The 12740-nt window shown below is 45.7% G+C and overlaps 1 protein-coding gene across 1 annotated transcript in view; it reads left to right on the top strand.

Moving 5' to 3' along the window:
- LOC131282671 (uncharacterized) overlaps window positions 1-12740 on the top strand; it is a 96867-nt gene that overhangs the window by 56395 nt on the left and 27732 nt on the right. Inside the window, exon 2 of the mRNA XM_058312196.1 lies at window positions 5127-5184. Within this exon, the coding sequence (XP_058168179.1) occupies window positions 5127-5184 (58 nt within the window). The remainder of the gene's footprint in view (window positions 1-5126; window positions 5185-12740) is intronic.

Below are 12740 nucleotides of genomic sequence, written 5' to 3'. Positions count from 1 at the left end.
CCCCGGCCGGGCCTGCTCGTGCGCGCTCGGTTTAGTGCTTTCCTCCACACTGCTGAAGAAGTGAAGCTGAAGCGCTTCCGGTTACAGCCGGCAACCGTGTTGTTGCGTTTTGATTTCGGTTTTAATTAGTGGAATTGAAGTGGTGACGTTCTAATGACGTTTTCCGCATCCCTTTTACCGAACGGGAGGCTCTTTTGGGGTGGAAGTAGTGTAATTAGTAGTTTAAAAGAGGATAAATATCGGTGGAATAGTTTTTGATCGTAATGAGATATGAGGAGAGGGCACGGTTTGACTTTAGTATGGTTAATTAATTTTTATGGAAGAGATAAATCACATCCTAGCACTTATTAATACTTTATTTCCTTTGGGGTCTACTTATTTTGACCAACTATTAGTGTTTGCGCAGTTGATATTCACTCCACAGATGTTTATTCAATTCCTCTCTCTTTTTCAATGGGAAAAACGCATCTCATGAATTAAAAATAACTTCATGCTATTTAATAAAACCTCTCAGAATCTTTGCATAGCCACTTGAGGCTTGTAGAAAATACCATTTAGCCGGACGGTAATGAAGGAAGAAAATTACCTGCTACGGTTATTTCGTACTTGATTGTTTTTTTTCTCTCTCTACACACCATCAACCTGTTCGTGATCCGGTGGAAAGACTGGCGTGTTTGTTTTTCTCCGGTTATTTTTATCAAAAGAAGAATTAATTTGTGCAAGTACTCGGCGCGCCCGGCAGACGGACATGCAATCAGAGGGATTACAGCGGATTGCACCAATCCCGGTTTTCCCGCCAAGGGAAACGCATCCACGCTGGTGATGATGATGCGATCCTTAAGAGATTCGTAATAGGAGAACGAACGCAACTGCGGCCCGCCGAGTGGGTCGAGATGGAAATAGCTGTTTTCTGTTGAATTTGCTCGATGAGATTGTTTTGGCTTCCGTCGTTCTTCGAATCGTACATTCCATACACGAACACCAGCAAGCAAGAGGGGGGGGAGAGTGGGAAGGTTCGGTCTTCCTTCGGAATACGAGGCAAAGAATGTAGTAGATAGTGGAGGGGAGAGTCCTGAAAATGCAGCGATGCAGAAAAAAATGATTGGAATGCTGTTTTCCGAGCGCAAAGAAATTCGAAAAACAGAAGGAGCAAGGGGAAAGAAAACCGGTATAAAACGGAACGACGCTCGGTTCTGGAGGGGAACAAAGACGGGCTGCGGAAATGATGTGTCGTGGATGTGCAAAAGGCCGGTTCCGGGAAGCGAGAGTTAATATTCAAATCACTGGGCGAACCGAGAGCGCAAAGTTCACGTAACGGGATTATCTTTCCGTGACCGTGGAAAACGATGTCCGATGGGCCGGGAGCCGGAGTGGTTTCGGTTCGATTTTTCCCTTCTTTTTCCCACCCTCCCGTATCTCTCACTCGCACTCGGACAATGATCCCGTAGGTAAGCGCCTTCATTCTTTCGCTCGATTGCGAGCAGGAAAGCGCCAATGGAGACGCCTGGTCGCTGATGGCGGAAATATCATCAGAACGGACCCCATGCATGTTGATTCTCGAATGGTGGCTCTGCTTGTTGTCGCTAGTTGTCTGAGCTCATGATAACTTTTTTTTTCGTTTAGTTTTTTGCATATTTTTCCTCTTCGCTTCCCCCGGGTACATCCATGATGGCAACGCGCCCCTCGGCCGGTGGGTGTGAAAAATAGCTGATGTCGACAGAGATGGATACCAGAATTTATGATAATTTAATCAATCATTGGACTTGTGTCACGGTGGAATGGATGGAACGCCACCACCGAAGAAGGGCTAGTAGGGGGGAAAAAGTCTGGACGTGGCATTCGATTCATGGTATTTCTCCTCACTCGTGAAGGAGTGCCCCAACTCCAATCCTCCCCCCCCCCTCCACCACCAAGTGGGGAATGTTGCGACAGGGTTGTTTTGGAAGCGAGCGGTGGAAATTGTTACAAGCGGCTTTGGGAATAGCTTAGGAGTGCCAGGGAAAATGATGAGAAACAAGAGAACGAGAGAGGACCATCGACACGAGAGTGTGCGAGAAAGCGAAGAGGAGGAAAGAGTTTTCCCCCGGTTGATAGATGGGTTCTTGAAAGTACATTAGAAAGTCAAGAGGCACCGTTTGAGATCGTTTGACAATCTGTGGCTGGCGTGTTTGGTACACTTAGCCAGAACGGAATGGATAGCTCCAGCGTGCCGTGATTCCGGGGCGTCCGGTAGATGCGTTTAGGTTTCCCCCCTCCGCCCCCGGGCTGGGAAACGAATTTGTCTACAGCTCTTGGGTTTCAATTTTCAACCGAACCACAGCTGATTTTGACCGTTCGGAGAGAAGCGACGGTGGGAAACAGTTCAACTGGAATCGAATCTGTACGGAAAACCTATCGATCGTCCCTGTGTTTGGCGTACGGCGTGATATTTTTCTGTCACTTTCGTTTGGTTTGTAATTTGATTTATTGGACGTTTAATGTCTGGTTTCGGAGCAGAGCGTTGGTCGGGCAGCTCACACTGTGTGCACCCAAGCAATCCATCAAAATAATCCCAAAACATGGTTACCTTTTTTGACAAAATAGTTCCGCTGCGTGAATCGAGAGTTTTGGGTTACGAAAACAGTGTCTGATGTGCTCTTGAATCTATGTCAAACTTCGGTTCATATTTAGCTTCCAAGGATCTTTTATGTTTAAAGTAAATTTCCCAAAGATTACCGCTTTTCCAAGGCAAAAATAAACCATTATCCTGTGTAGGGAAATTCGGAATAGTATCTAACCCGCCTCTTTTATTTTTCTTGACGGTGGTTATACAAAACACGTCACACGTCGGTGTACCGATTTCACTACCGATCATCTCTCATGTACAAGAAACTAAACGGACTTCTTTTCCTGCTAACCCGGCAAGGAAAAGTACTACCGGGAGCACCAATGGGTAGGATGCGTGGTTGGTGGTCGTAAAATTCTGCACCACAGCGCTCGACACCATGTCGATGGCGATAACACACGCGGCCCGGAACAACCATTGACTGATGATGGGGTCGTTTACATCGACAAGAGCGGGAACCCGCACCACTCCTCCACGTTGTTTCGTGAGCCCTGGTTGGACGGGAAGGAAAAGCAAAAAAATAAAAACAGTTGATATCGACATGTTTGAGTCCACCTGCGATCGGTAACCATCTGCGTTTAGCGAGACACACGACTTTCGTCACAAGGAAAACTCACCGTGAATTGAATAATGCCGGTGGCGTGCGGCAATATCAAGGACCGGGCGGTAGAAACGCGAAAGGCTTCATATACTTCACGCGCAAAGGAGAGTTTTGTCGTGAAACCGACGGACCGTCAACGACCGATAATTAAATTTGTAAAAAATATTACCTCACTGAGTCGCGTATTGTGTGCGTATCTGTCGTGTTAACCATACTGTTTGAGCAGCTTAGGCTGTCATTAGTGCTTTGCCTCATGAATTTTCATATGCCATCAGTGTCGTTAGGCGTGAAATTTGAATTATACCAAACATTTTTATTTACAATAACATTTTTGATATTCAAAATGCTACCAAATAAAAGAATATTTCCCATGGAATTATAAAAAACCTACGCAGACTGCTAGCTGTTTTCGGTGATATGCTCTTATTTTACAACCCAAATAGCCAAAATATCGTGTTGAATTGCCAATTATAGTCATGAATAGCTTATGGTCCTGAAACGGTTAAACATGTCATAACTGGGTTGTTAAAACGCCTCTCATTAAACCTCTCCCAAGGAAGTTTCATTCCTTCAATGTAGAAGATCGGAACGCCTTGCGATTAGATCACTCTAAACTCACCAAGTAACCGATACACCTCCAAAGTCGATTACCGTTCGATTATCGGGATACTCTCCCTCTCTCTCTCCCTCTCCCTTCCTCGGTCGGTGATCGGATGATGAGAAAATCCCCCTCCCACGGCACGGAGCTGTCAATGTTTCACATGCTCGCCTACGGACTGTCGACTTTTGGCGAAAGCCGCCTTGACGAACTGCTAGCTGCGCGTGAACTCTTCCTTCGGGCAATCACGGGCGGAAATTATACCGAGATTGATTCCAAAGATGGCGCGCCGTGCGGCAGCTCGACTGCCGATACGATTGCTGACGTAATGCCGGACCAAGTCCAAGTGCTCTTGCCTGCCGCCCGAAGGTGTTTCTCGGAACACGCGGCCGGAGTGGAAACGTGACTGTCTAATGGTGCAAATACAGGAAGGATGCTCGAGGGTAGATGTTAAAAAGTAGGAACGGGACGTCTACTTCAAAGCGCTATTAGTTTTGTAATAGAAAATTATCAACGGGTGTCGGTTTACTTGGAATTGTCGTTTAATCTGGAATTGTGTCATCAGATATCTCTGTCGTAACAAGTGCGTCGATCGCTCGAGACTTTTATGTTTTTCACGTTATCAACCTATTTTTCTCTTATTTCGTGCATTTGTTTCCGAAACCTTCAGTTGAAGAGTGAATAATTTCATCAATCACCCACTAATCTTCGTTCATCTTGTTGCCATCATTCGACTGAAAAATGACAGTTTAAACCTTTCCGCGATCGGTGAAATTTTTATCTCACGTGTACGCAAACTATTCACTCGCCAAAGGGAAAACACTCTCAACGTCATGTTGATATTCACACCGGGAAGCAAATGCACTTGCGGCGCGGCCTACTGTGTCAACCGAAAGTGTCACCAACTCTTGTTTACCGACTAAAGACGAGCTGCTGCGTTTCGGTGGGCGAAGAGTGCATGCATAAACGCGGAATCAATACTCTCCTTTTCCGCGACGGGCCGACAATATAGACCCGTTTGTCAGTTCCGACACGCGACATTCGCACTCATTCAGCGTACCACACACCCAAGAGTGTCACACATCTCATGGGTTTGTTTCTACAGCTTTTGCCGCCCATCAACATCAGCGTCATCGCATTTCCCTGAACCGTCCGCCGCCTCCGGCGTTTAAACCACTTGTCTTTTTTCGTCGCGAGGCCACCGCGCAACCCCTTCCACACACAGAGTTGGTGGGAGCGAGGTGGCGGGAGGGCTTTTGCATATGTGTAAAATGCACCAGTGCGCACTGATTCAGTAGTACGGTATCGTTGTCTCGTTGCAGATCGCGGACGTCGCCACGATGGAAACGACGGACAGTTCGAGCTACAAACGACTGATATGTAAGTACCTTTTAGAACCGTCGCTTTTCCTTCGCAAACTGTTTTGGGTAGCTCCAGTGTTTTCCTCTTCGTTTTACTGTTGATTTGTATGATTCTAATCGATGGGTTCGACGCAACCCCAAACCGGTGAGTAATAAGTAGCAACAGAGTGACTTTCTGAAACAAAAGTGAAACTGTGATATTACTATGGAAACCTGTGCAATGCAAGAAGGTGCGCCTTCAAAGCGTTTATACCCTACGTGTCTCAGCGTTTATACCTTTCGACAGAACTTTGAAGGTTTTACCGCATCGGTGTATGTGATGAGTTAATGCGAGCAATGTCACCTACTTTAGGCCGTAGTTGCGAACAAGGTTTAACTTTTTTTTTCGTTTCGTGTGCGTTGTACGAATAGTTGAGTATTGGAATGTTTTTTTTTCTTCTTCTAATATAATCTATTCGCTGCGCTCCGTTACGGCTCGGTGCACTTGGCACACGCGAATGCTAACGGCAATGAGCACATATCGACCTTAGTATAATTGGTTGGGTCTAATAGTTGGTGTGCTGCTAAGTGGGTTACGGTGGTGTTCAGTACAAAACGATTGAAAAAAAGTGTTATTAAAGCGAAGATTTGTATAGTCAAAATAATTTTTAAGATGGATGTACAAATTACAGCCATCTTGTTTCTCTAAAGCAGCATTAACTGAGTAGTGAACTGACCTAGATCATACAAAACCTCTCCAGATAACATTGTTTACAAATCATTTTCGAAATAGTTTGCTCACCGAAGCGTGCAGATGCGATGCAACACTTGGAGTAATAACTTCGTCGAACAACCTCCTCTCGAGCACGCATAAATTCCCCGTTGTTTCGAAATATGCTTGGAACCGAAAGTGCATTCCGCCCGACTGCCTTACGCTGGAAACGCTGGTCAATCGTAAATTCCGTAGCCCACGAACATGCCGTTATAATTATGGTTCACCGAGCATCCTCGAAGCCGTCGATCCGCCCATGCACACCACATAAACGAGTCTTCCCTTGCGCCACGGAAAATGTCCACCAACGATGATTGTTCCGTAAGCCTCCGGCCGGTGGTTGGCTGGAAAGATGCAAATTCCAAAATTTCACGACGAACACGAACACACAGTCTTGGACTGTAAGGCCTTGTCTACCGATGGCCTGAGGGTTGGCGCAGGGTTTTATGCGATAATTCGGAGAATAGAAATTAGCCTCCACCCATCCACTACTCCCCTGCCGTGCGTGTAGCCTTCAAAATGAACCGCTCTTCTGGAGTCATTCTGGTTTCGATCAACTACCAGGAATTTGTTGAACACGCCCCGTTCGGTGGAAGCCACCCAAGCAGGTCGAGGGAAATTTCGTGGCATCAACGTTTTGTAAAATTACCACGCTCCCTTCCAACCTCCCCTCCATCCCTTCCCTCGAGGATCGAGCACGTGCGGAACAATCGCAAGCAAATCAAGCTAATGCCCCATCGCGGTACCATCGGTGGTATGTCCATTTTCCGTTTCAAAGCAATCGAAAGACAACGCGCTCAGCTTCGAATGATCTCGAAACGAATGGGTTATGTTGCTGCTGGATGAAGCGGATGGGTATCTTATTTATCGAACCGCGTCGCCACCGTTCCGGGAAGCACCGACCCCGTTCGGCACGATTTCCAACGCTCGGGTTTTTGAAACGCGGGAAAACGAAATCCTTTAATTAACGCTAATGAACTCCCAACGCAGAGCAACGAAAGGAGCGTCGGTTTGCCATTGTACATCGCGCTCGCAGTTTCGGAGAAAACCAACTCCAGTACTCCTCCCGGTAGCAGCGAATAAAGGAAGTTTATTTTGTAAGAATTTGTTTTTATTTTCCGTTGCTATTCCTTTTTTTTTTGTTCAAGCGCTTTTCCCGATTTTATTCCCGCAGGGCGGGACAATTAATCCTACCTAATTAGAAATAACTCTTCCTGGAGTTGGCTCACCGTTTTAGTTTTGTTTTTCCTATCTTAATCTCTCTTTCAATGAGAAAATGAATCGATTACCTTTTGAAAATTGTAACAGGTTGAATCAGTGCAAGCAAATTGTAATTAGATTCCGGGCGGTTTATTTTTCGTAGATTTTTTTTGCCATTCGACGTCAGCTTACCTCCCAATATGACAACCTGTCCTTACCTTTAATGACAGACCTCGGGCAGATAAGATGCAAATACTGTGAGGCGTTGCTAAAACACCCATCGGGTGAGAGGTGATTTTTATTTTTTAGCGCTCCAGCGCTACAACGGATGCACAAGCGTCGTGTCAAACTGGACGTTACGATACACCTTTGTATCGCGCTCGCGAGCTGGAGAGCTGCATTGATAATTCGTTAAGCTGTTGAGTAATTATTTTAATTGCACGCTTGAACTTGAAACCCGCAGTTGATCTGCGGCCGGCCACAAGCGCTCAGAGAAGTGCTATCAGGTTTAAACAACAGACACACACGCCTTAAACTGCATGCAAAAAAAAGTACAAGAATGGTATAAAATGAGATAAATATGCATTCGATGTACATCATCGACATCATTAAAGATGTGAAGTGGTCTATCTTGTTGCAAGATGATGTTGTTTTAGATGAAGTTTAAAGAGTTTTGCTGCGGTTCAGATAATGTTTTGTGGGTCTCCTAAAAAAACTGTGGGTCTTATATTAGAAGTAATATAACAGTTTAAAATAATCGCTTCTCAAATTGCTGAAATAAAGAAAAATGCTGGAAATTCGTTATGTTTCGCAAGCTACAACGTAATGTAGCCAAAAATAAATAGAATAAAACTAATGGCAAAGTGCAAGATTAACGAAAAGATAAATGAACTCTACCACGGTTAGCACAAGTTAGACAAACCACAAACATTTTCCATGGAAGCTTTGAGAAAGGTACAATTCACATTGTATTTTACGCTCTTCGGAGACTTTGACGTTGTCCTCGTCCATGCGTCCGACACTGCGAAGCACTGGATGCACCATAAAACATGGCACAAAGCATTGGAGACGAACCGACGTAACGGTCTCCGGCAAGCGCAGTTCGACCACGTCGTTACGAGCAGATAATTACGGTGCTGCTGCTGCTGGTGTTACTGACCGGGAAAACGGGCTGGGAAGCTGCTAGGCAGAGTGCATTTTACCATCGTTTTCCACCCCCTCCCCCCCTCCTTTGCTGTGGTGTGGACAAACCGACCGGTTTAGGGCAATCCTCCCGTTGATGTGCCGGCAAACTCCCGGGCGGAAATTAACCAATCCAGTGGTGCGTTCGATACTTTGATTGCCACTTTACGAAAGCGCTTAATTGAGTTTACTGCCGGATAAAAAGGGGTTGGGAGGGAAGGGGGGAAGGAGGAATGGCTGTGTGCTGAAGAGACGCTTTTACTAGTATTTCCTTGTGCGCACTACGCATCGCCAAGGCCTTGACCTTTCAGGCGGAGCGAACGTTACCCTCCCGTAGGCAAGCCGGTTGGTGCATTTTCCCACCATCAATGTGCATCCAGTTTTCCCGGGTCGGGTTTTCCGATGTGATCAACCGAGACACGGCAGACAGAGAACAAAACATAAACTTGCAATTCCGATGCGTGCTAAAAACCGACCAGAACAAGTCTGCTAGGACATTCCTGGCCGTGTTCGATTGTGAACCACATTCCCCGGTAACCGTGTCGTTGTTGGTTGCTGCCACCGCCCGTCGTATCCCCCGCCGTGGGAGGGAAAAATGCACACTCGACATCTGTTTGCGATTGTGAAGGATTCCCGGCATAAGCTGCCTTTCGAATGCCACGTCGTCTGACAGAGTGGACATAACGCTCCAGTTTGCGTTTTCACACGATCCAATTTGATGTTGCATCGTTTTGAAACGTACTTCAAATGGCTACAATTTGATCTAATTAGTTTTCGAATATAAACCATGATATTTATTGCTTTAGGTCACTTTATTTTCTATTTTGTTTTTTTTTAACATTTGCTTTCCTAATTTGTAGTACTCCAAAACATATCTAACGTCATCTAATATGTCAAATAATATTGCGTCTACGGTTTTTGCCCCGGTTTTTGTTTTTGGATCGATGCCAGTGTGCGGTTTTTTGATAAATCGTCCCATTAGGGGGGACCCTTCCTTTTCAACGCCCCACTTAGTGAAGCGTCGTTAAAAATGACTAAAAATGTAACCAACCCCTTGCCAGATTTTCTAACGCTTGCAAAATAATTTGCCGCAATTAATCATACTTCTTGCACAGATGGAAAAACATTCCGACTCATTAAGGGCAAAAGGTGAACTCGGACGTATCAAACACGGGGGTCATATGTGATGTAATATTCATCATTTTAATGTGGTAGGAGATCTTGCTAAAAATAATTTATCTAAAGAAAACACAGTGAGTGTATCTAGTAGATTGTAAAAATATGGTCAATTCTTTAGTTTTCAATCTGGTTGATTCCATCCAAAAATCTTTTACATTTAAAAGTAGCTGTCTAGAAAAAAGCAAAACCAATGCACCAAAAACTTGTTATCTAATTCTGCACTTCGGCCCGGTAGCAGTTTGTTAACTAATTACTGCGCAAAACAGGAAACTAATCAGGCAATTGCATTAACGGTCAACCGGCAACGCACTACCTCCAGAGCGCATCCGCTTCCATCGGAAATCGATCGATTGACTCACTCGATGCGCTTTTAGCCACCAATCGGCGACGACCCGTTCCACCCGTTGGGCTCCACTAGGCACACTTCTTCATTGGGGGTGGCCTCACCCTTCATTTTTTATCAGCAAACTCCCCCAGCTCTCTCCTTCCATCCAAACAAACGCTAATCGAAACGATAGAATATGCATGTAGCACCTTTTTTATCTAGTGTTTTCCTTTTTTATTTTTGTTTTATCTAGCTATATGCTCACTGACCTTCCACCACCCACACGATGTGAAAGGTTTTCCGTGCGCCAGGCGTGGCAATGAAAATGTGCTTTTTCGCTTCCGGGGTCCGGCCCTGGGAGGCCCGTGCTGGCATACACTTACACACACAAAGAGAGAGAGAAACTTCGCACAATCAAATACCAATTTCCGTTCGTTGCGATAAACAAAGCGCGTCCTGCATTTGCAGCAGAAGAAGTTCGTAGAAGGCGTCGTCCTCGAATGGAATGGAGAGAAGAAAGAAAAAGGCAAACTAAACAATACCCGTTGCCAAAACTATCGGTACCCGGAAAAGTCGATGTCTATCGTCCACCGAGCAGGAGGCACAAAGCGGGGGGAAGTGTTGACGCTTTCCAAGCGTACGCCATATTGCAACCCTTTTCCCAGCCTTCCACGGCGCCGGGTGGAGTGTGGAAAGGGTTCGGGTTGAGGTTATGTAGTCACGCGATCACGCGAACAGCGACAACTTAGAGGCCATCAACGTTCGATGAGTTTCTCGTATCCCATCCTCGTCCTGCCGCTTTCCTTCCTTTTGCCATCAGGCTTCCGTTTTCTCTTTCTCTCGCTTTTGATCCTTTCTCTTTCCTTCTCTTCCACTTCTATCTCTCCTGTAAGGAAAGGTGACGCTCGCACCGCCAGATACCGGATGGTGGTCTGTCGCCATTTTCATAACCTTATCTGGGGGCAAATATTTGCGTAGGAGAACGGTAAATAACTGGTGCATTGGAATGAACTTTAGCTTCCGTTCCAGGCAGCTGCCGAGAGGGTGGTACATTAGAATTGAGAAGAGGAGAGAAAGAGAAAGAGATCCAGAGCAGAATTGAGTGAATAATAGAGCAGGGTCCAAGATAGAATTGATCTTGAAATTTTATCATTACACATACTGCACCATCGTGCGTGTGGTGGAGGGTTTTCATATTCATATTCGGCAGCATATTCTCGAACATTTTCTTTTCGTAAAACGGCAAGAATCGTCTCTTTTGTACTGTAAAGTCAAGCCTGTAATTTATTCTTCATTCTTTCTTTCCATCTTCGAAGAAAACGTAATTGAACCTTTAGCAAACCATTTTTTGTTTGGTTCGAAAGTGGATTTGTTTAAGTAGAACTAATCTTTTCTTAAGATATCATCCCATGGAAAACTCGTAGAAGAAAATTGTCGGCATCCCTTGTTCTTCGACGAGGCGTCGTGTATAATTAATTCCATCTGATGATCGTTGCTATTGACTCAATTTACTCTAAGCTATCCTTTTATCCCGCCGTCGAAAGCATCACCGCACGCGGGCCGGTCAACCTTTCTCGCTTTAATGTTGAACTTTATTTCGATTGGATTTCCTTTCCTTATCACCTCGTACGGTCACGTACGATGGCAGAAGCCCGTTGTTAGAGGATGGAGCTTAGGCGAAAGCGCTTTTCCCGGACGTTGATAAAATAATACTAACCCTCTAGCAGGGGGGAAAAGCGGAAGACTGGACTCGCATGTTGAACGGGGACAAATATTTGCATACTATTCCCACACCTCAAGGCGTTCCAGGCTGAATCCATCCACTTTCAGCCTGGTGCCATCGGTACGACACCCCGTATGCAGTTCAACGTCTCGGCAGGATGTCCCGTTTCTAAGGCACACCCGGCAGGGTATGGTTGGGGATCCGATTCGAGAGCGAGGACCGGAGGGACACATCGCGCGCCATCCTGTATTAAGTGATTAATGTTACGTTTTTCTACGTCCATTAAATCGGAACCAGCCCAAAATCAAAACGGACGCCTGCTTCCACCGACCCCACGTGATGTCTCCATCTCGGGCCGGATGTCCGAAATGCTCTTCGAGGAATTTTCCATCACTCCTGCGCTGGCTTTTCCCGGGCCTCCTCTCACTCGCTACACCATCACTCAAAACCAACGGTATCTGTCCGATCATGTAAACAAGTTTGTTCAGCCCGGTGTGCGTGTGTCCGCCGCGTGTATGTGTGCTACCGTTTCTGTATCGTTTTCCATCGAATGCCCCGGGCATCGCTCGCCGGCCAAGAGCAAGGTTGGTTCAAAATAAATGTTAAGCTAATTAATTGGTTCACTTCGGGCGAACGGGCAAACGAACCGACCGGACGAAACTGAATCCCTGTCCGGAAGTGGGGGGTCTCGGAAAACGGAAAGGTCGATAGGTTGCTGCGGGGTCGGATCAGGCTACCGCACGTTCGCTTGAGCGCACATCTCGCCCTCCCCACACCCCCCCTCCGATACAAGAATGCTTAATGCTGACGATGAAGTCCTTTCGATCCTATGATGGTTTTTTTTTCAATCGCTTTTACTCGCCCTGGACTCGACTCGAGTTAGACACTGCATAACGAAATGCTGGTGGAGTGTTTAGCGAAATTAAATTATCTGCATCATGGCAGAACATGAGAAAAAGGGCTAAAGATTTTCCCGAGAGTTTCATTTCCTTTAGTAGCGGTAAATATTCGTATTGAACTCGAATGATAGCTCGAAGCTTTGTTTTTTCTTTTCCTTTGAAATTAACACCGCAATCAGATGCACCGGAGCATAATCTCTTTTAACAAAATAATCATCTCTTACCAAAAATAATTCCTCATTCCATCGGCACGTATTGATTTGGCGACCATCGTTTAAATGTTACTTTTCTTTTCTTTAACAAATAACCGACTGTC

This window comes from Anopheles ziemanni, chromosome 2, assembly GCF_943734765.1.
Source record: "Anopheles ziemanni chromosome 2, idAnoZiCoDA_A2_x.2, whole genome shotgun sequence".
Taxonomy (NCBI): Eukaryota; Metazoa; Arthropoda; class Insecta; order Diptera; family Culicidae; genus Anopheles; species Anopheles ziemanni.
Note: the sequence above shows the minus strand (reverse complement) of the source record. Positions and strands in the feature narration are given on the sequence as shown.